At 24.7% G+C, this 23,175-nt stretch overlaps 1 protein-coding gene across 1 annotated transcript in view; it reads left to right on the plus strand.

Annotated features, from left to right (window-relative positions):
• Nucleotides 1–7,506: 7,506 nt before the first annotated feature.
• Nucleotides 7,507–23,175, plus strand: part of LOC117179091 (tubulin beta-1 chain) — a 16,394-nt gene continuing 725 nt past the window's right edge. The window contains exons 1-2 of the mRNA XM_033370740.1: nt 7,507–7,682; nt 16,760–17,628. Of these exons, the coding sequence (XP_033226631.1) occupies nt 7,626–7,682; nt 16,760–17,628 (926 nt within the window). The 5' untranslated portion in view covers nt 7,507–7,625. The remainder of the gene's footprint in view (nt 7,683–16,759; nt 17,629–23,175) is intronic.

Below are 23,175 nucleotides of genomic sequence, written 5' to 3' on the forward strand. Positions count from 1 at the left end.
AAAATAGTAAAAATTTTAATTGAAATTAATCAAAAAATTTTTAATTAAAAAATAATCCTTTTTAACAGATTAATTAAATTTTTAACCCAAAAAGACGATTTTCCAAAAATTAAATAGTGAAATTCCTAAATTAATGTAATAACTTGTTATTTATAAAAAAAAATTTCAACAGATAAATTAAATTTTTAACCCAAAAAGACATATTTCAAAAAAAAAAATAGTGGAATTTTTAACCAAAAATGAAATAGTAAAATTTTTAATTTGAGATAATAATTTTTTAACCTAAAAATATTAATTTTCAATGAATGCTTTAAATTTTTAACCCATAAGGACGAATTAAAAATAAAAGGGTAGAATTTTTTTTAAAAGTAGTAAAATTTTCATTTCAGAGTAATAACCTTTTAAACAAAAAATATTAATTTTTAACAAATAAATTAAATTTGCAAGAAAAAAAATATTAAAGTTTTCAATTAAAAATAATAACATTTTATTAAAAAAACAATAATTTTTTTTTATCAAATAAGTCAAATTTTTAAGCCGAAGACAACTTAAAAAAAATAGAATGTTTAACAAAAGATAAAATATTAGAATTTTTGATTTAAAATAATAAGCTTCAACCCAGAAATATTAATTTTCAACAAATAAGTTACATTTTTAAATCAGAAAGACGAATTAAAAAAAAATAGTCGAATTTTGAATCAAAAATAAAATAGTGAAATTTTAATTTAAGAATACTAACCTTTTAATCAAAAAATAATTATTTTCAACAAATAAGTTCAATATTTATTAATAAAAACATTAATTAAAAAAAGTATAATTTTTAGCTAAAAATAAAATAGTAAAAATTTTAATTAAAAATAATAACATTTCACCCAAAGAGTACACTGTAAAGTCGGTTAGGGTGCGGAGTAAAGTCATTTAAAATACGAAATTAGAGTCGGATACAGGACAGGCACGGGGTAAAGTTGTCTAGGATAATGGGAAAAGTCATCTAAGATACGGATCAAATTCGTCAAGGATTGATTACAGGCACAAAAAGAGGAAAGTAAAATTACTAGTCAATCAAAATAAAGAGAAAATCAGAACAGAAAAAGAGAAGAAAATGCAAAACGACTTTGAAGAAAGCAAGAAACTGTTTCATAAATCTTCGTTGATCAATATGAAGGAAGGTAAAGTTACAGAGTTATGCAGCATGAGAAATAGAAACGTTGAGATGCTATGATACAGGCAGGAGACTAGACGCTCTGAGAGTTTGAGAAGTCCGATATGCCAAGTGTCTGAAAATGGCCCTCTTCGACGAAGAAGGTGTGGATCGCGAGACAGTGCGGGTACATGGGTTAGCATTCGCAGATAAGGTTTTTATGGTAGTCAATTGAAGACTTGCAAAGAATATTGAGCTGAATATACCCCTTCCCCCACTTCACTCCCTTCCTTTCCGAGTGAGTCACGCTTACCCCGTAAGGGAAATGGCTTAATCGTATAATTGGGTATGGGGTAAAGTTGGCAACGAACTTCCTCTATTCCCCTTTCCTTGCTTCTGCTGATAATAAAATGAAAACTTTATTATAAAATCTACCGTTAGTTCTCAAGGAATAATTGTTTACGGAAATTATAATAAACTTAAATGAGATAAAAAATTTAATTTTTATTATATAACCGAATAGAATAATAATAATAATAATAATAAATAAAGGCAATGCGAAAACTGCAAAGCTGAAGAGCAGTGGATTACGCATTGCAACCAGAGCCAGTCGTCTCCTTTTATGGATCGTAATCCTGTGGCTTGACTATAGAGATTCAAAGGTGAAAAAGTTTGATCGAAACCCTGAGAATGAGAACACGATTTAAAGACCCAGATTTATAAATACATAATATTTTATCGGATTATCCCTCAAATCCTCATTCTAAATAAAAATCATAAATCAGTCTATTCTAAATAATCCACTCTTTTTACTAAATTTCCTATAAATTATTTATTTTGACCGAATAGCTGAATTTTTAACCCACAAAAGAATATTCATATGAATTTTTGAATTATTTTTTACGAACAAGATTCATTTCATACCTGAAGAAGAATGTTCAACAAAATACAATATTTTTGAACCAAAAATATAAAAGTTAAATTTTCATTTGAAAAATTATTTTTCAAACAAAAAGTTGAATAATTAACAAGAAGATTAATTTCTACCAAAACTACGAATTTTTAATAAAATATATTAATTTTTGAATAAAAAAAAATAAGTTGTCAACTGAAAATTGTATAGTTAGATTTTGAGTTAAAAAACTAATGTTCGATAAAAAAACATGGATTTTCAACTAAAATGATGAAGACTCTGGAAAAGTTTAATTTAAAACCAAAAATATGAATTTCGAACTAATTTTCAACTTGAACAGAAAATTTGTCTAACAAAAATGAACTAAATAAATCTTCAGTAAAAAAATAATTTTCAGTTAAATAATAAACGAATTTTCAACCAAATAGCTCTTTGTTCAAATAAAGACATAAATTTTCAATTAAAATTATGAATCTTCCACTAAAAAATTAATTTGATGACTTTTCGACTTAAATGGTGAATATTCAACTGAAATAATCGAATTTTTGACGAAAAGGAATTAATTTTCTACAAAAAAAGACTTGTATTTTCAACAAAATAGTTTAATTTAGACCTAAAAAGGATTGATTTTCAAAAAAATAGATTCTCTGAATAAACAAAAAAAAATTTTATTATACAAATACTTGAATTCTCAACAAAATAGATGAATGCAACAAATAAGATCAATTTTAGACGAAAATGGAAGAATTTCTAATAAGATAGTTCAATTTTGAAATTGAAAATTTGAATCTTTGAGAAAAAAATTCACTTTTAAAGCAAAAATTAAGCATTTTTTAACAGGAAAGTTAATTTTCAATCAAAAAAGATTCATCGTCAACTAAATAGTGGAAATTTTAATCAAATTAAATCATTTTCTAACCTGAAAATGAATTCTTAAATTTTCATTAAAAACAACTAATTTTCAACGAAAAAAAAAACGAATTTTTAAGAAGTTGAATTTAACTAAACAAGACAAATTTTTAACAAAATAGTTGAATCCTCAACCGAAATGATACATTTTCTAAAAACAAGATTATTTTTTAAACAAAAAATTGAATTTCCAACAGAATTGTTAAATTAAAAAAAAATTATTTTAATTTTAAAATAAAAGTTTAATTTTCTACCAAAGAATTTTAATTGCAAACCAAGAATATGAATTTTCAACAGAAAAGTGAATTTATAACCAAATAATTACATTTTCAAGTAAAGAAATGAATTCCCAACTAAAAATATGAATTTTAGAAAAAACAAAAACACTTTTTAACAAAATTGTTTTATTTAAAAAAAGTAGATTAAGTTTTAACGAAATTGTTCGATTTTCAAATAAAAAAAGAAATTTTAAATCATGAAGTTTTATGTTTAACAAAATTAATACAAATTTTCAACTATATTGTTAAATTTTAATTAACAGAACATCAATTTTCAACCAATTAGTTGAATTTTCAAATAATAAAATATAAATTTCCTACCAACAATTGATTAGTTAAATTTTTAGTTAAAAATTAATATATATAGTTAATAGGTATAGTTCAATGAAAAAAAAATTAATTTTGAACGAAAAACAACTATGTATCAAAGAAATAAATACATTTTTAACCAAAAAATAAATTATTATGAACAACGTACTTCAGTTATAAACCAGTTAATTGAATCTTTGACCAAGAAGAATAATTTTCTACTTCCAAAGAAAACTTTTTAAACGAAATTCATGAATTTCCAACCCAATAGTCCAACTATCAACAAAATAGTTCAATTTTCTACCAAAAATGAAATCGTAAAAATGTTTGTCAACAAAATAGTTACATTTGTAATCAAACCAGTTTTATCTAAAGTACTTAAAACAATTAATCTTTTTTTTTTTAATTTTTAACTAAATAAAATGTTTCCAATGGACAAATTTTAATGCTTAAAAAACGTTAAACATTAAAAGTTATTTTAAATGGAATACATTAAAAGTGAAAAAAGTTCTATTATAGAACGTTGAAAATTAATCGAATCCGAACCATTTTCAAATTGTTATTTATATTCGAATACTGAAATATCAATTTCAGATAGGTAGTTTAAATTTTTTTATTTTTAGCCACACAATTTTTAACTTTATAATTTCCAATCATTTAATTTTTTACATTTAATTTAGAATTATTATTCATTCTTAATTTTTTCCAGTCAAATCGTTATCAATTTTCAATGATTTCTTTTTTTAATCTTTTTTAAGAATTGGAGAATTTTAATATATTACATAAAACAATAATACAAGATTGATGTATATGTTTTACATATTTAAAATTGCCCAATTTTTATCCTTTCAGTTCAGATTTTTTTTAAAGCTGACTTTGAAATGTTAATTATTTTAGCAGATTTTCCAATAAAAAATAATTTAATTTTCAATTCCTAGTTTTTCAATCTTCTAATTTTTAGGGCTCAGATTTAAGAAATTATAGTAGTAATTTGTCATTGCTTGGAATCTATTTTGAAGAAATTTTTAATTAAAATTGTTTAATTACAGATAATTTCAATTGATTTTGTGAATTCGAAAAAATGTAGACAATTTAGTTCGCTTATTATTAAAACAAAACAATTTAAAGTACTAAATATAAAATTATTAAATTTAATTAAAATCATTAGGTGTAATTAAAAGAATTAGAAGAAAAACTACAATATTTAATATTGAAATTGTCCTTTAATTTTTAATAATTGAATTTAAAAGTACAACATTGTGAAATTTGAAATGGGAAACCTTGAAATTGAAGAAATTTTAGACCAAATATTTTTTAATTTAAGCTTTTGAAACAAAATACTTTAGTTTTAAGGCTTTAAAAACTAAAATGTTTTAGACTTGCGCATTAAAAACTATAAATTTAAGATAAAATTATGGAAATTTTAACAAATGACATTCAAAGTTAATGGATAGATTAAAAAAAAAACTGATTTCTAATTAGAAAAATCAGTACCTTTCAAAATTAAAGGATTTTAAATATTGCGAACCTTTAAAATTTAATTATTGTAGAAACTTGGAAAATTGCATGTTTTTAATTGAAAAATTTATAAATTAATTAATTGAACTTAGAAGGGACAATAATTAGACAATTTTAAAGTACATTTAAAATCTCGAAACATTTTGAAATTGGACAAAGTGATCTTAACTGAATAATTTAAAAAAATTATTATTAATAATTGAACATCACTCTTTATTTTTTTTCTGGAATGAAAACAATACTGAATGAAAGCAACTTTCTATATTTTATGACAAATTTAGTATCATGTAAAGACTTCCTACGATGCGAGGTCAAGGCTAGAAGACTTTAAAAATTGATATTATAATAATTTTAGCAGAAAAGTTGTTCTAAAATATTATAATTTTATAGAAATCATTATACATTTCATATTTAATAGTCCAAGCGGTACACTGGCGATATTGATAATTTTGCTCTCATTTTTTCAAAAGCATGAAATTTGACGTGGGTGCTTTTTGGTATTTGCAAATTTTTTAGAACTGATACCAAACAATTTTTCAAAATGTTATTGTTTTGCTAAGTTTATAAATTTTAAGGTTTGAGTTTAAAATTCGTTAGAAAATTGTGGATTTAAAAAATACAAATTCGAAGTTTTTGATTTTTCATTGCTGCAATTTTTAATTATCTGTAACAATAATTTTGATTAGCTTGAATTTGTAATAATTGTTCTTAGAAGGTTCGCATTTATGGTTTCATTCTCAAATATAGTAAATTGTCGAATTTTCAAATTGCTCGACATGAAAAACTATTTTCCAAATTCCCGAAAACAATAAATTGTCGAATTTTCAAAATTCCTAAATTTTACAAAACTAATTTTCAGCTTTCTAAAATTTAAAATACTAATTTTGAAATTCCCGAATATAGTTAATTGTTGAATTTTCAAATTAATAGATATAGTAAATTGTCGAAATTTTAAAAGACTTATTTTTAAAATCCCGAAAACAGTAAATTGCCGAATTTTTAAATGACCGAATGTAGTAAGTTGTCGAATTTTCAAATTACTGAAAATTTAAAACACTATTTTCCAAATACCCAAATCAATAAATTAATGGATTTTCAAATTCCTAAAAGTAGTATATTCTCAAAAATAGTTAATTTTCAAATTCCCAAAAACAATAAATTGCCTGATATTCAAATTCTTAAAAATAGTACATTCCCAAAAATAGTGAATTGTCGAATTTTTAAGTTCACAAAAAAAATTGCCGAATTTTCAAATGACATTAAAAATAGTAAATTGTCGAATTTCGCAAATTCCCGAAAATAGTACATTTTCGAATTCGCGCCTGCTAAAATCAAATATTGAATGTTTTTTTGTCTGTTAGAATAATCTTGCATTTTGTATGCAGTAATATATATTTTCAAGTGTATAAGGAATTTTTTTTCGGGAATTTAAAAATTCGGTCATTTCTTAACTTCGGGAATAAACAATTTCGTTGGCTTTATTTTCTTTTGGGAAGTTTTATTTTTCTAAACATTTCTATTTCGATATTTTCCCATATTAGGAACTTCGAAAATTCTTTATAATCATGTCATCCCTTCTGAACACTTCAATTTAAGTTATAAAGTTTAAAGTATTTTAATTCCAAATTTTGCTTATAGTTTCAACTTTTAAGGCTTGAATTAAAAATTTTATGAATGCCTAAAACAATAATTATTTTATTTCGACAATTCAAAATGGCCAATTTTGAAAGCCTCCAGTTTCAATGAATTTAAATTGAAAATTATAAATTGATGTACTTTTGAAATTAAAATTGTCCGGTTGCAAATTCAATAGAAACAGGTGGTACTTAAAAAAACATGAATGCATAAAAAAATTAAAAATCTGTTTAAAAACAAATTTAAGTAAAATAAATAAAAAGGAGCAAATTATTTAACCATTTCCTAAGCAATTATTAACCAAAACATGAACTCATATCATTTATCCTCGAATGTATAGATATAATTTACCGACTCTACGCCTATGAATTCTACCTCCAAATCTAACGTCTTCTAACGACAATCGAACACCCCCACCACCTACTCTCAATTCAAATTTTCCCCCAAGAAAAATCGCGCGGGAAAAGCTACTTTTCCAATGAAAAAAAAAAAATATATATCATCCCAAAGAGAATATCTCAGCAACCAAAGATGATTAATTTACCTAAAAAAAATACCAACTTGAAAACAATCCCACACAATAAAATGCGAATCAAGAATAATTGATATTATTTAACTAACGGAAAACCGTTCCTTCTCGGAAAGCCGGCAGCGTCGAAAACGCCTGCTGCCTGTGCCCAAAGATCTTTCCTGCGCCTGCCACTCGCTTGACTCTCCCTCTGGTGGGGGTAAAACCGCCAGCCAATCGGTAGCGTTCAGAACCGTCCCCCCTTCCCCACTTGATACTCTTCATAGAAATTCGCTGGATCTCGCTGACTCTCGTCTGGTCTGGTGAAGTGTTCAGTGTTGAGTTTTTCGACTGTTTATTAAACTTCGATTTTTAATAATCGAGAAATAAAGAGAATTCAACTTAGCAAACAAGATGAGGGAAATCGTTCACATCCAGGCTGGTCAGTGCGGAAACCAAATTGGAGCCAAGGTATGTACTTCTTTTGTTGGTTTTTTTGGATAAAATTGTAAGTGTGTAGGACGCGGTACGCCGACTCCTTGTTGCTCCAACCGTTGCAGGATCATACCGAACAATCATTGATCCGTTAATTCAGTATCTCGGGAATCTTCTCCATTTGCGAAATATTTTTTATAGAATATTCGAGATTACTAGTTTTTATTTATAATTTATTTTTCTATTTTGTGTTTGATTCTGAATTTAATTTTTCTTGCGCGAGTACCGCAGGCTTGGGGTGTTCCATCACTTTATTTGACTTTCAAGAAGACTCCTTTTTACAGCAAAAATTGGATATTTTATGCTCTATTTAAGATTTTTTCGTTTTTTCTGTTTGAATATTGCGATTTTTTCTTTATAAAATTTGGTTTGTGTGGGATTTTTTTTAAAACTTCTGTGTTCGAATGTCGGAAGACAGGATAAAACTTGCTTGTAACGGACTTGTAACGGTTTTTTTGTTTGTGTTCGAATGTAACAATGGAAGTTGCTTTTAGGAACGTTTTTCCATTTTTTTTCTTTTTTTTTTTTGTTGTAAAATTCGATTTTCAGTGCTAATTTTTAATTATTTCAATATCTATTTTTTAATTTTTTGCACTTTATTAAATTTAAACAGATTCTACGCCAATGTCACAAAAGTCATAATATTGGCTTACATAGTTTTTTTTTTTAAATTTTCGTCACATATGCCTTAAAATAACATTTTCTGGCTTAGCTTTCTTCAAAATTCGGTCGTTTTCATACATTTTTGGTGAAAACTTGCATAATTTAAATAACGTTAAAAATATTTTTTGTGAAAAAAAATTATGTTAAATATTTTTCTATAGGAAAAATATTCGAATAAGAAATTACCATTATTTAATTAAATTTTTAAAAAATGTTATAATTCGTGCATTTTTACAAATTAAAGTTAAAAACTAGGTTTGATTTACTGATATTATTTTTTACAACGCTAAAAAATTTCATAATTTTTCCTATCAAGTTAAGTTTTAATAGTTTATTTGGCAATTTATACTTAAAAATTTTTTAAATTAAATTTTGGACGTTTTTGAATTTGTAATTTATATTTAAAATTCATTTTTTCCGATTGAATATTGCGCTTTTTTAAACAAAATTTGATCTTTGCAATGAAAAAGAATGGTTCTCGGTTTATGATAAAAGACTTATTTTTATTTTGCATTAAATAATAATTTTTTCAATAGTTATTGTTATTTAAAGTTTAAACAATAAGTTAGAAAATAGATTGAACCTAAGAAAAATTTGTTCGATCAAAATACTATTTTTTTAAATAAATAAATATGATTTATTGACTTTATTATTATAAAATAAAAAATAGGTTCAATTTACTGATGTAAATAAAAATAAATAAGTCTAATTATTTACTTATTTATATATTTAAAGAAAATATATAATCTATCAATTTTTATCTTGTTGGGTGACGTTTTTATAACTACTTTAGCGGATAATAAAAGGATTTTAAAATAAAAAATGCATTTATTTTTTTAAATTTTCTTTTATTAAAAAAAAGTGGGATGAATAAAATTTTATGTTTTGCCATTTCGACCGATTTAAAGTTAAAATTCAAATCATTTTTGAAAATATAATTTTCAATCATGAAAACTGTTATAAAATCAATATTTGTCACCTTTAAAAATTTATAAAATTCATCTAAAAAAATTAAAACTTGTAATTTTCTAAATTTTACGAATTCAAACTTGAAATTTGCAAATATGATATTTTTCGCACCAAAAATGTATTTAAAAAAAAGGATTATTTGTGTGTTTAAATTTAGTGATTTTACAATGAATTCTTATCATTTCAATAACATGAGAAATTCAAAGTTTAAATTTAAAAACATGTAATTTTTGTGGGGGAATATTGCGATCTATTTATTTTTATCAATTATCTAAAGAAATGAAAATAAGTTGAAATTACTGTTATTTATATTTTTACAGCTACAAAAAAATTCTCCAATTTGTTTTCAAATCATATTTTTTAATTTGCAGGACCGATTCAATTTACGATTAGTTTAGTTTAAAATTTATGTTTCAAATGTTGTTTTTATTAAAATTATGATGGTCTAAACTTTGTAATTTAAATTTACAATTGCTTAATTTATTTTTGAAAATTCAAAATTTGTGATTATGCGATTTTGACCACTTTTAAATTAAATTAATTTTCTAAGTATAATGTTCAAATTATTAAAAACGTTATACTCTCAATAAAAAATAATCCAATTTAAAAAATTTATCGAAAAAAATCATCGGCTTTAAATATTTAAAAGCATTACAAAAACAGTATTTTTATATAAAATCTTTTGAAACATAAATTTTCTTTTAGCAACATTTTTTTCAAATTTGGAAGCATGACATTAGTATGAGAAATTTAGAAAAATTGAAAATATAATAAATTAAAAAATATATATTTTTTATTTGTAAAATGTATTTCAATATTCAGGCAAAAAAAAAATAATTTTCAAGAAGAAAGAAAAAGAATTTTATCCAAAACTTTAGAAATTTTGAAGCTAACTAATGGAATTATCTACAAAACAGTTGTATCTCGAACTCGGAAATACTATTTTTTTTTTAAATATAAATAGTTGATATTTAAATCTGAAAATGCTTTAATTTTAAATAAAAAGATGTTGAACATATCCAAAAAAAAGATGTTTTTCAAACAAAATAGTTGAATCTTCAACTAAAACCGATTATTTTTGAACAATACAGTTGCATTTTTAATAACAAAAAAATTTATTTTCTACCAAAAAAGGCTAGTTGTCAACCGGATGCATATTTTCTGTCAAATATTAAAATTTTAAAGCAGGATTAATTTCCTATGAAAAAGAAAAGATTTTTAACCAAATATTGTTGAATTTCCTAACAAAAATTTTTTTTTCGGAAAATTACATATATTTTCAAATAAATATTTTGAACGATCCGGTTGATGTTAGTTTAAATTTTATTTGATTAATTTTAAGTTTATATTTTTTTATTTTCTGAAATTTGTAAAATAAATTGTAATTTTAAACCAAAAAAGTTAATTTTTAACCAACCATTTGGATTTTCAACAAAATAGTTCAATTTTTTAACAAAATAGTTGAGTTTTTAACAAAATAATTAAATTTTCAACAAAATAGTTACATTTTCAGATTAAAAACATAGTTTCTAACCAAGAAAACTGAATTTTCGGCCAAAAAAATTAAATTTTAAGGAAGTAAGTTTAAGGAATTTTGGACCAAGGAGTTGAATTTTCTATAAAAAAAATATTACCTTAAAATAAAAAAACAGTTGGATTTTTAAAAAATGACGAGTTTTCAACAAAATATTTAAATTTCTTAACAAAATAGTTGATTTTTTAACAAAATAATTCTAATTTTAACAAAATAGTTCAGTTTTCAACAAAATTGTTACATTTTTAGATTAAAAAAGTAGTTTCTAACCAAGAAAAAATGAATTTTCATTTAAAAAAATTAACTTTTAAGGAAGTAAGTTTAAGGAGTTTTCGATCAAGGATTTGAATTTTCTATAAAAAAAAAATTTAATTGAACCAAAAATGGCGAATTTTCAACAAAAAAGGATGAATTTTCAAGCAAGAAGTATGAATTTTAAAAAAGATTGTTGAATTTTTAATAAAATAATTCAATTTTAAACCAAAAGCTAAAATTTTTTAATGAAAAAGGTCAATTCAGAAAAAATATTTAATAGACTTTTCAACCGAAAAGAATACATTTTTATCTAAGAAAAGTTGGATTTTCTTAATACTTGCGATAAGCAAATTGGAATTTTAATCATTTATACCCCACATAATAATTTTTTTAAACATTTAAAAAGGGTCTATTTTGCAAAAATTCGGTACAAATAGCCACATTTTTTCGGTACGTTTAGTCTTACCCTCCCCAATTTGAAATACAATATTTATAACAAATTTTCCGCAAATTCTGTGGAATAGAAAAAAAAGTTCAAATAAGTGCGGTTTAATTTTTAATTAATTATTGTTAACTCCTTCTACTGAACTTTATTTTTATTTGCCTTAATTAAAATTGATTGGCCTTAATGGATTTTCATGCCAGTAGAGTAAAAAAAAATGTTGCAGGCTCTTTAAAATAAAAGTTGTGTAATGTTTGTGACCAAGGATATCGGGTATACATCGGAAGGCAAGACACTTCCAAATAAAGAAAACTATAATCCCTTACCGGTTCCTTGAATCCACCTAACTCTCAATGAGCATTTTCATTACGAGATCTTTCTTACAATCACTTTCAAAATCCAAATTTGGAATCTTCAGAATTACTCTTTTATGGAGCAATACATTTTAAAAGTATTTACCAAATTTATTTCACCCAGTTTGAGAAAGATTGGTGCAATTTTTTCACGAATTTTTCGTGTTATTTTGGTCCGATTACGTATCCTATTTAATTAATTAATTTATAGGCAAAAATTTATTTTGAAGAATTAAAAAAAATTGAAACTTTTTAATAAATATGAAAGAGGTTTAATTTTTTTTCAAGATTTCTGGGGAAATTTTATTGGTTCAGGTTCTATTTTAAAAGTGTAATTAACTCATAAGAAAATTTAAAATGATTGTTTTGTAATAAATGCTAAGAGAAAGTTGAAAAAGATTACAAAACACATTTTTAATTATTTCCTAAAATTTTCAAAAATGTTTTAAAGCAAAATTGAGCAATTTTGCCATATTACTTAATTTTAGAGAGAAAAAAATTGAGTAAGTTTAAGAGATATTCAGAAATTTTGAAACGATTTAAAAATTAATAGATTTGTAACGATTTGTAAAGAATTTTTTAAGCTTCCGTTTAAAAATATTTGAAAACTTTTTCAAAGAAGAATCTGAAAGATTTTTAGGCATTTTTTTATTTAATTTTGCAAATTTGAATTAAAATTTTTTTTAAATGTCGATTTTTAAAGATTTTAAAAATAGAATGTAGAAGATTTAAAAGAATTTCGAAATGTTTCAAAAGAATAAACAAATTTCCTTAGCATTCCTGGTGAAATGTAGACGCTTTAAAGGCAATTTTTTTACATTTTGAACAGTTTTTCAAAATTTTAGGAAAAATTCGAGTCGGTTAAAAACATTTTTAGGAATATATGACGCTTTAAATAGATTGTTCGGTTGAAAATTAATTTCTTTAACTGTTCTATTTTAATTGAAAATTAATCTTTACTAGTTAAAAATTCGACAATTTGAATGAAAATTTGTCTTTTTCAATTGAAAAACGATTTCGTTAAAAATCCAAGTATTTTGTTTAAAAAAACAATTTTTTGGGGTAGAAATTATCTTTTTCTTTGCAAGTCAATCTTTTTTATAAACATTCTTCTTTTGGGTTAAAAATTCTTGTATTTCAGTATAAATATTTATATATATTTTTAATTGAAAATTAATATTGTTTAAACTAAAAATTTAACTATTCCATAAGTTTAGCTGGAAATTCATCTTATTGATTAAACATTCATTTTTGGACTGAAAATTTAATCACTTAATTTTTGGCTGAAAAGTGATCTTTTTTTCGTTTAAAATTAATTTTTTTTTGTAAAAAATTTAATTGTTCCAATTAAATATTCATAACTTTAGTTGAAAATCGGTTTTTTTTCTGTTGAAAATTCATTTTTTTTTAACTAAAAGTTTAACTGTACCATTTTTTTCCAATTTAATATTTTTTCTTCAAATTTTCAAATTTCGATTCAATGGAAATAAGTAAAGTAAACGAGGTAAAATATCCGTCTTCATAATAATCTACATTTGTTTCAATTATTTCAATGAGGATATTTTTACCGTTACAATCGCCAGTTGCTGCGGCACAAATTAAAAAGCAATAATTAGAGAACTGTGCACTAATTCTTTATATGAATATTAATTATTTATTGTTTTTTTCTAGAACGTGCTAAATTTTTTTCAAATTAAATATAAAATTAAGCAGCAATGTTTTTTTTTTATTTTTAAAAGTTAGAATAAATATTATAATAAAGAAAGAAATAATAATATCTATTTCATTTTCTAGAAAGTCCTTTTTTGTTGAAGATATTTTAATTTTCTAATAATAAAATTGAAATATTTGTCGGTTGAAATATCAATTAGTTCAATTTTAATTGAGACTGAAAATTTAACTATTCCTGTTGAATATTTCATTTTTTTAAAATTCACATCTTTGGTTAAAGATTAATTTTGTTGGAAATTTATAATCTTCCGTTAAAAATTCACGAATTTTGTTAAAACTTCACTCATAAAAATTAATTTTTTTCAGTTAAAAATTTATGTTTTTGGTAAAAAATTAATATTTTTTGTTAGAAAATTTATCTTCTGAGATGAAAATTCATCTTTTTTTTTATCGAAAATTCATCTTCTTGGTTGAAAGTTCGACTATTTTAGTTGTAAATTAATTATTTTAATTGAAAATCGATATTTTTTTGATTTAAATGTAACTGTTCTAATTACAGATTTATCATATTAGTTGAAAAATAAGCTATTTTGTGGAAAATTCGTTGTTTTTTTGTTGTTGAAAATTCTGTTTTGTTTTGTTTTAAATATAATTTTTTTCAACTGAAAATTTAACTTTTTTAGTTGAAAATTCAATTAATTGGTTAAAAATGATATTTTTGAAATATTGCTTATTGAAATATTATAATCAGATGTGGCGTATTTTAAATTTTTTAAATTGAAAATTCATCTCTGGTTGAAAATATAAATACTTGGTTGAAAATCGATTTTTTATCTAAAAATTTAACTATTCCAGTAGAAAATTTAACTATTTTACTGAAAATATTATTTGTTGGTTAAAAATTAGATTTTTAACAGAAAAATTAAAAATAACAGTTAAAAATTCATCAGTTTGGTTAAAAATGAACATTTTTGATTGAAAATGCAAATATTCCAGTTAAATATTTATCATTTGAGTTAAAAATTAATCTTTTAGCTTCGAAATAAAATTATTTGTTTGAATAGTTTTAATTAAACATTCATTTTTTTGGTTGAAAATTCTTTTGGTTAAAAATTCAATCATTCTAGCTAAAAATTCCTTATTTTAATTAAAAGTTCATTTTGGTTTAAAATTTAACTATCCCAGTTAAATATTTACATTTTATTTGGAAACATATCACTATGGTCGAAAATGTAACTATTTTTTTTGTGAAAAGTAATTTTTTAACTTAAAATTTAATTACTTAATTTTTGGTTGATTTATCTTTTTTAGTATATTTTTTTTAATTCAACTATTTTAGTTAAAGATTTATTGTTCATTTGAAAATCCTTAAGTTTGGTTTAAAATTAATTTTTCTAAGTAAAATTGTTGGTATTCCATTTTCGGTTGAAAATTATTATTTTTTTGTGTGCAAAATCCCACTATTTGGTTGAAGATTTGTCTTCTTTAATTAAAAATTCCTAAAGTTTTTTTTTTAATTCAACTATTTCAGTTAAGGCTTCTTTGCTTCAGTTGAAAACTCTTATGCTTTATTTTAAATTATTTTTTAAAAGTAAAATGGTTAGTATTGTATTTTTGATTGAAAATAATTTTTTTAAATAATAAAATTTTTATTTTAAAATTATATAATTTGATTAAAAATTCATATATTTTGATGAAAAATTATATTTTTTTGTAGAAATTTAATTTTGTTTCAAAAAATCCATCCTTTTCATTGAAAATTCATCTTTTTTCTTTAAAATTTAACTATATATTTCAGTTGAAGACTAATAATTTTATTTGAACATTCATCACTTTGATTTACAATTCAACCATTCCAGTTAAATATTTACAAGTTTATTTGAAAATTCATCACTTTTTTCGAAAATGCAACAATTTTTTCTTGTCGTGGAAAGTAATTTTTCAACTTAAAATTTAATTATTTAAGTTTTGTTTGATTTATATTTCTTAGTAGAATTATTATTTTTTTAATTCCACTTTTTCATTTGAAGATTGATTGCTTTAGTTTAAAACTCTTATGCTTGGTTTAAAATTAATTTTTCCTTTTTTTAAAGTAATTTCGGTTGAAAACTATTTTTTTAAAGTTATTTTTCAACTTGAAATTTAATTATTTAAGTTTTGGTTGATTTATCTTTTTTATTCGAATTTTTTTTTTAATTAAACTATTCCAACTAAAGATTCTTGGTTTCAGTTGAAAAATCTTATGTTTGGTTTAAAAATAATTTTTTGAAGTAAAATTGTTAGTATTTCATTTTCGGTTGAAAATTATTATTTTAGTTCAAAATTCAACTATTTGGTTGAAAAATTGTCTTCGTTGATTAAAAATTCATATATTTTGATGAAAAATAGTAATTTTTGTTGTGGAAAGTAATCTTTTTAACTAAAAAATTTAATTATTTAAGTTTTTCTTAATTTAGTTTTTTAGTCTTCTTTTTTTTTTAAATTCAACTATTTCGGTTGAAAATTATTTTTTTTTTTAGTTCAAAATGCAATTATTTGGTTGAAAATTTGCCTTATTTAATTAAAAATTCATATATTTAGGATGAAAAATTGTATTGTTTAGTAGAAAATTATTCTTTTTATTTGGAAATTAAATTTTCTTGTATAAAAAGTCATCTCTTTGAATGAAAATTCATTTATTTTATTTAAAATTTAACTGCATGTTTCAGTGGAAGATTCATAATTTTATTTGCAAATTAATCACTTTGGTCTACAATTAAACTATTTGGTTGAAAATCCGTTTTTTGTTTTTGTTGAAAATTAATTTTTTCAACTGAATGTTTACCTGTTCCATTTTTTGTAAAAAATGATATTTTTTAGTGAAATATATAAGTTTTTTTTCAAAATTGTTGACTGGAAATTTTGGAAAACTTGACTGGGAACGGACCAGGAAGTTCAAATTTTCCTCTTAATCGCCACCCTGAACATATAGAAACAAAAGACCAATCTTAATTTCACTAAGATCATGTATTACAATAATTGGTAGAGTTGAATTATTTAATTATATAAATTATACATTAATAATAATAGGATTTTATGTAATTATTTTCATTTCAATGCTGACGAGATACTAATCGTTATTTTACATAAGAAAATTTCTCGAAATGCAACATTGGCTCTCTTACAGTTTTGGGAAATCATCAGTGACGAGCATGGCATCGACCCAACTGGTGCTTACCATGGGGACTCTGACCTCCAACTGGAGAGAATCAACGTCTACTACAATGAGGCTTCCGGCGGAAAATACGTGCCCCGAGCCATCCTCGTCGACTTGGAGCCCGGAACCATGGACTCTGTCCGTTCCGGGCCCTTCGGTCAAATTTTCCGTCCCGACAACTTTGTTTTCGGTCAGTCCGGGGCCGGAAACAACTGGGCGAAAGGACACTACACTGAAGGAGCCGAATTGGTAGACTCGGTTCTTGATGTCGTCCGCAAGGAGGCCGAGAGCTGCGACTGTCTCCAGGGATTCCAGCTGACCCACTCCCTTGGAGGTGGCACCGGATCCGGAATGGGAACCCTCCTCATCTCGAAAATCCGCGAGGAATACCCCGACAGAATAATGAACACCTACTCTGTCGTCCCGTCTCCCAAAGTGTCTGACACAGTCGTTGAGCCGTACAACGCGACCCTGTCAGTCCACCAACTTGTTGAAAACACAGACGAAACTTACTGTATCGACAATGAAGCCCTCTACGACATTTGCTTCCGCACCCTTAAACTCTCCACACCCACCTATGGAGATCTCAATCATCTCGTCTCCCTGACCATGTCCGGCGTCACCACCTGTTTGAGGTTCCCTGGTCAGCTGAATGCTGATCTCAGGAAACTCGCAGTCAATATGGTTCCCTTCCCCCGACTCCATTTCTTCATGCCCGGATTTGCACCTCTGACGTCCCGGGGTAGCCAGCAATACAGAGCACTCTCAGTTCCGGAATTGACACAACAAATGTTTGATGCTAAGAACATGATGGCAGCCTGCGACCCAAGACACGGAAGGTATGTTGAGACTTACTATAGTTTAGGTTGGGATTTACTTTAGTGTATTTTGGGGTTCATTTTAGTGTATATTGGACTTATAATAGGGTATTTTGGGGCTTACTATAGTATATGTTGGGACTTGTAGTGTATTTTGAGAGTTATTATAGAGTAGATTGGTAATTATTATCATGTATTTTGGGACTTATTATATGGTATGTTAGGGCTTACTATAGTTTAGGTTGGGACTTACTTTAGTGTGTGTTGGGACTTACTTAAGTTTATTTTGAGAGTTATTGTAGTGTATGTTGGGGCTTACTATAGAGTAGATTGGGAATTATTATAATGTATTTTGGGACTTATTATATGGTGTGTCAGGACTTGCTATAACTTATGCTGGGGCTTACTATGGTGTATATTGGGACTTAATTAAGTTTATGTTGGGACTTATAGTGTATTTCGAGAGTTATAGTGTATGTTAGGTTTATTATAGAGTACGTTGGGACTTATGGTGTAGTTTGGGACTTATTATAGAGTATTGGGAATTATTATAATGTATGTTGGGACTTATGGTAGGGTATTTTGGGGCCCACTATAGTGTATTTCGGGACTTATTATAGTGTATTTTGGGTCTTATTATAGTGCTAGGACTTCTTTTAGTCTATGTTGGGGTTTACTATGGTTTAAGTTGGGACCTATTATAGAGTATGTTGGAACTTACTTTAGTGTATGTTGACGTTTACTATAGTGTATGTTGGGGCTTATTTTAGTGTATTTTGGGGTTTGCTATAGTGTATGTTGGGGCTTATTATAGTGTATTTTGGGACTTATTATAGCGTATGTCGGGATTTACTTTCGTCTATGTTAGGGTTTACTATGGTTTAAGTTGGGACTTATTATAGAGTATGCTGAGATTTGCTATAGTGTATGTTGGGACTTACTATAGTGTATGTCAGAACTAACTTTAGTGTATGTTGGGGTTTAATATATTGTATGTTAGGACTTACTTTATTGTAGTTTGAGTTGGGGCTTATAGAGTGTGTTGGACTTACTACGGTGTATGTTGGGACATACTTTAGTGTATGTTGGGGCTTACTTTAGTGTATGTTGGGGCTTACTTTAGTGTTTGTTGGGGTTTACTAAGGTTTAAGTTGGGGTTTATTAGAGTATATGTCCGGACTTACTTTTGTGTATTTTTGGGTTTACTATGGTTTAAGTTGGGGCTTATTATAGAGTATGTTGGGACTGAATTTTGTGTATGTTGGTGTTAAATGTAGTGTATGTTGGAAGTTACTTTAGCGTATGTTGGGACTTACTTTAGTGTGTGTTCGGATTTTCTAAGGTTTAAGTTGGCACATATTACAGTATATTGGGACTTACTATGTTGTATATTAGGACTTACTGTAGTGTATGTCGGGACTTACTTTAGTGTATTTTTGGGTTTACTGTGGTTTAAGTCGGGACTTATTATAGAGTATGTTGGGACTTACTATATTGCATGTTGGGACTTACTTTAGTATATGTTGAGGTTTAATGTAGTGTATGTTAGGGCTTATTATAGTGTATTTTGACACTTATTATATTGTATTTTGTGACTTATTATAGAGTATATTGGGACTTATTATAGACCCATTTTAAGGCATCACGGAGTTTCCTATTTCCCTATTTTTTCAGAATCCCAAATTTTTCTAAAAATCCAGGGAAGCGAATAGAAATTTGATTTTAAACCCCCGGGAATTTAATTCTTTTTCCTAGCAAAATTCAAGTTTTCCTTATCAATTTGGGCTGAAGTCAGTGAAGTATTTTGAATTTTTTATTTAATTTAGCCTGAATTCTTTGCAACAAAATTCTTTTGAATTCTTCCAAATTCGCTTAATTTTTTTCCAAAATCATTGGAATATTATGGATTTTAAAAATAAATTAAGCCTAAATTCTTTCTTTCTTTTTTACATTCTTTGAACTTCTTTTGATTTTCAAAAAGGAATGTTTAATTCTTTTAAATTCGATCAGTTTCGCCTCTCAGTAAAATATTTTGTTTCCAGTAGAATATTTTGGATTTTTAAATTAATTTATCCAGAATTCTTTTGAAGTTATTTCAATTAACTCAATTATACCCAATTAAATGGCTTCAAAATTAAATGGTTTTTAAATGGCCTTTGAAGACCAAAATTTTTTTAGTTAATAATTTGGACCTCTTGTGTGTGTGTTTTTTTTTTAATTTTGCTTAATTCTTTTAAATTCCTCTAAATTCGCTCAATTTTTCTCAAATTGGTGAAATATTTTGAATTTTTTCAGTGAAATATTTTGGATTTTTAAAATTAGTTTAGTCTTAATTTTTTACAACAACAAAAATTAATTCTTCGGAGTTCTCGTGATTTTTGTAAATTTTCACTTAGTTCTTTTGAATTCTTCTGAATTCGCTCAATTTTCTCTGAAATAAGTGGAATATTTTGTCTATTTTCTAATTTTCAAAAATCTTGTTCAATTCTTTTGAATTCTTCTTAATACGCTTAATTTTATAAAAACAAGTGGAATATTTTGAACTTTTAGAATTAATTAAACCTATTTTTTTAATTCTGTGGAATTCTCCTTTTTTTTAATTAATGTTTTTAATTTAATTTTTTGATTTCAACCGTATTTCAAATAATTAGTTAAATTCTGATTTTTTTCAATTATAATATCATTCAGTTTAGAATGCGTAATTCAAAAATCTTTCACTTCAAGAATTTTCCATTTTATATTTTTTTTCAGGGCTTAAGCAAATACAAAATGAAAGCATTTTGATGCAAATAATTTATGGCCTAATTTTAAATTAAATATAGATTTCGAACAAAAAATGTCGAATGTTTTAAAAGGGTTTTAAAGAAATTTCTTTAATTTTGAAGGACTTATAAAAAAATTCATTGGCAAATTCGGATAATTTTAAAATATGTTTATAAATTCTTAAATTAAAAAAAATTTATAATTAAAAAAAAAAGGTCAAACAACATGTCAATGTTTCGAAATTTTTAAATCAAATTTTGAAAGGTGTGTTCAGTTTAAAAAGAATTTAATCGTTAATTAATTTTTTTATATAATTTTGTAAAAATATCTTTGGTTAAACATTAATTTTGTTGGAAATTTATAATTTTCAGTTAAAAATTCACGAATTTTGTTAAATGATTTTTAATGAAAATTCATCTTTTTTTATCGACAATTCATCTTCTTGGTTGAAAGTTCGACTATTTTAGTTGTAAATTAATTATTTTAGTTGAAAATCCATATTTATTTGTTTAAAACGTAACTGTTCTAATTACAGATTTATCATTTTAGTTGAAAAATCAACTATTTTGTGGAAAATTCGTTGTTTTTTCTTGTTGTTGGTATTTTTTATTTTGTTTTAAATATAATTTTTTTCAACTGAAAATTTAACGTTTTTATTTCAAAATTCAATTAATTGGTTAAAAATTATATTTTTGAAAACTTAACTATTTTACTGGAAATATTTGGACGACTGAAAAATCCCCGAAAAATAAAATTTCCGACACTGTAAAATTCCCGAATTAGAAAATTCTCGATTAATCAAATTTGCGAATAATAAAATTACCGAAAAATAAAAATACCGAATTGGATAATTGCCGAAAAATAAAATTCACCAATAATAAAATTGCCGAAAAATAAAAATACCGAATTGGAAAATTCGCGAATAATACAATTTTCGAATAGTAAATTTTCAGAATTATAAAATTCCCAAATTGCAAAATTCCCGACAGTTTATAATAATACCGAATTGGAAAATTCCCGAATAATAAAATTCGCGACAGAAAATTGCCGATTTATAAAATATTCGAATTGGAAAATTCCCGAATTTCAACAATTAGAATTTTTTATAAATATATTTTATTGATTACAAATACAACAATAAGACATTAGTTTAAAAAATAATTTTTAACATTTAAAATTTCGAAGCTTATTTCTTGAATTTAAAATAGCAATAATTTTAAATAAAATATTTGTAGGTAACGCATGTTTTTTTAATGTTCACAGTATTTGAAAAAATACAAAAAGCGTTCGCAAAAATAAAATTTTTATTTAATCTATATATAAATGTATATTTTGAGCCTTTTTGAAAAACGTTACAAGGTACGTAGAAAATTCTCGTTAAATTTTCTACGTACCTTGTAACGTTTTTTAAACAGACTCAAAATATAAATTTATACACATTAAAAAAACATGCGTTATCTAGAAATATTTTATTTAAAATTATTGCTTTTTTTAATTAAAAAAATAAGCTTGGAAAATTTAAATTTTAAAAATAATTTTTGAAACTAATATCTTATTGTTGTATTTGTAATCAATAGAATATATTTATAAAAACTTGTAATTGTTAAAATTCGGAAATTTTACAATTCGGGAAATTTCCAATTCGGATATTTTATAAATCGGCAATTTTCTGTTGGGAATTTTATTTTTCGGCAATTTTCCAATTCGGTATTCTTAATTCTCGGTAATTTTATTATTTGAGAATTTTCCAAATCGGTATTTTTATTTTTCGGCAATTTTATTATTCGCAAATTTGATTTTTCGGGAATTTTACTCTGTCGGGAATTTTATTTTTCGGGATTTTTCAGTCGTCCCAACTTATTATTTTTTCGTTAAGAATTATATTTTTAACAGAAAAAGTAAACATTACAGTTAAAATTCATCAGTTTGGTTAAAAATGAACATTTTTGGTTGAAAATGCAAATATTCCAGTTAAATATTTATCATTTGAGTTAAAAATTAATCTTTTAGCTTCGAAATAAAATTATTTGTTTGAATCGATTTAATTAAACATTAATTTCTTTGGTTGAAAATCCTTTTGGTCAAAAATTAAATCATTCTAGTTAAAAATTCCTCATTTTAGTTACAAATTCATTTTGGTTTCAAATTCAACTATCCCAGTTAAATTTGAGTTAAAAATTAATCTTTTAACTTCGAAATAAAATTATTTGTTTTGAATTTTAGGTTTTAAAATTAATTTCTCCTGAATCCTTTTTTTTTATTTGGATACGCTTAATTTTTTTTAATTCCCCTTTCCAATAAGAATTTCTTTAAATTTGAAAATTTCCGGTTCCAAGTCAGAATTATTATTCTGGATAAATTCCAGTTCCAACTATAAATTGGTACAAAAATTGAAAATTCCATGTTCCAGCTCGGAATTTATGTAATTTTTTAAATTCCCTTTTCCAATAAGAATTTCTTGAAATTTGGAAATTGCCGGTTCCAACTATAAATTTGTAAAAAAAATGGAAAATTCTGTTTTCCAGCTCGAAATTTATTTAATTTTTTTAATTCCCTTTTCCAATAAGATTTTCTTAAAATTTGAAAATTTCCGGTTCCAAGTCAGAATTATTATTCTGGATAAATTGCAGTTCCAACTATAAATTTGTACAAAAATTAAAAATTCCCTGTTCCAGCTCGGAATTTATGTAATTTTTTAAATTTCCTTTTCCAATAAGAATTTCTTGAAATTTGGAAATTGCCGGTTCCAACTATAAATTTGTAAAAAAATGGAAAATTCTGTTTTCCAGCTCGAAATTTATTTAA

Source organism: Belonocnema kinseyi, chromosome 8 (assembly GCF_010883055.1).
Source record: "Belonocnema kinseyi isolate 2016_QV_RU_SX_M_011 chromosome 8, B_treatae_v1, whole genome shotgun sequence".
Lineage (NCBI taxonomy): Eukaryota > Metazoa > Arthropoda > Insecta > Hymenoptera > Cynipidae > Belonocnema > Belonocnema kinseyi.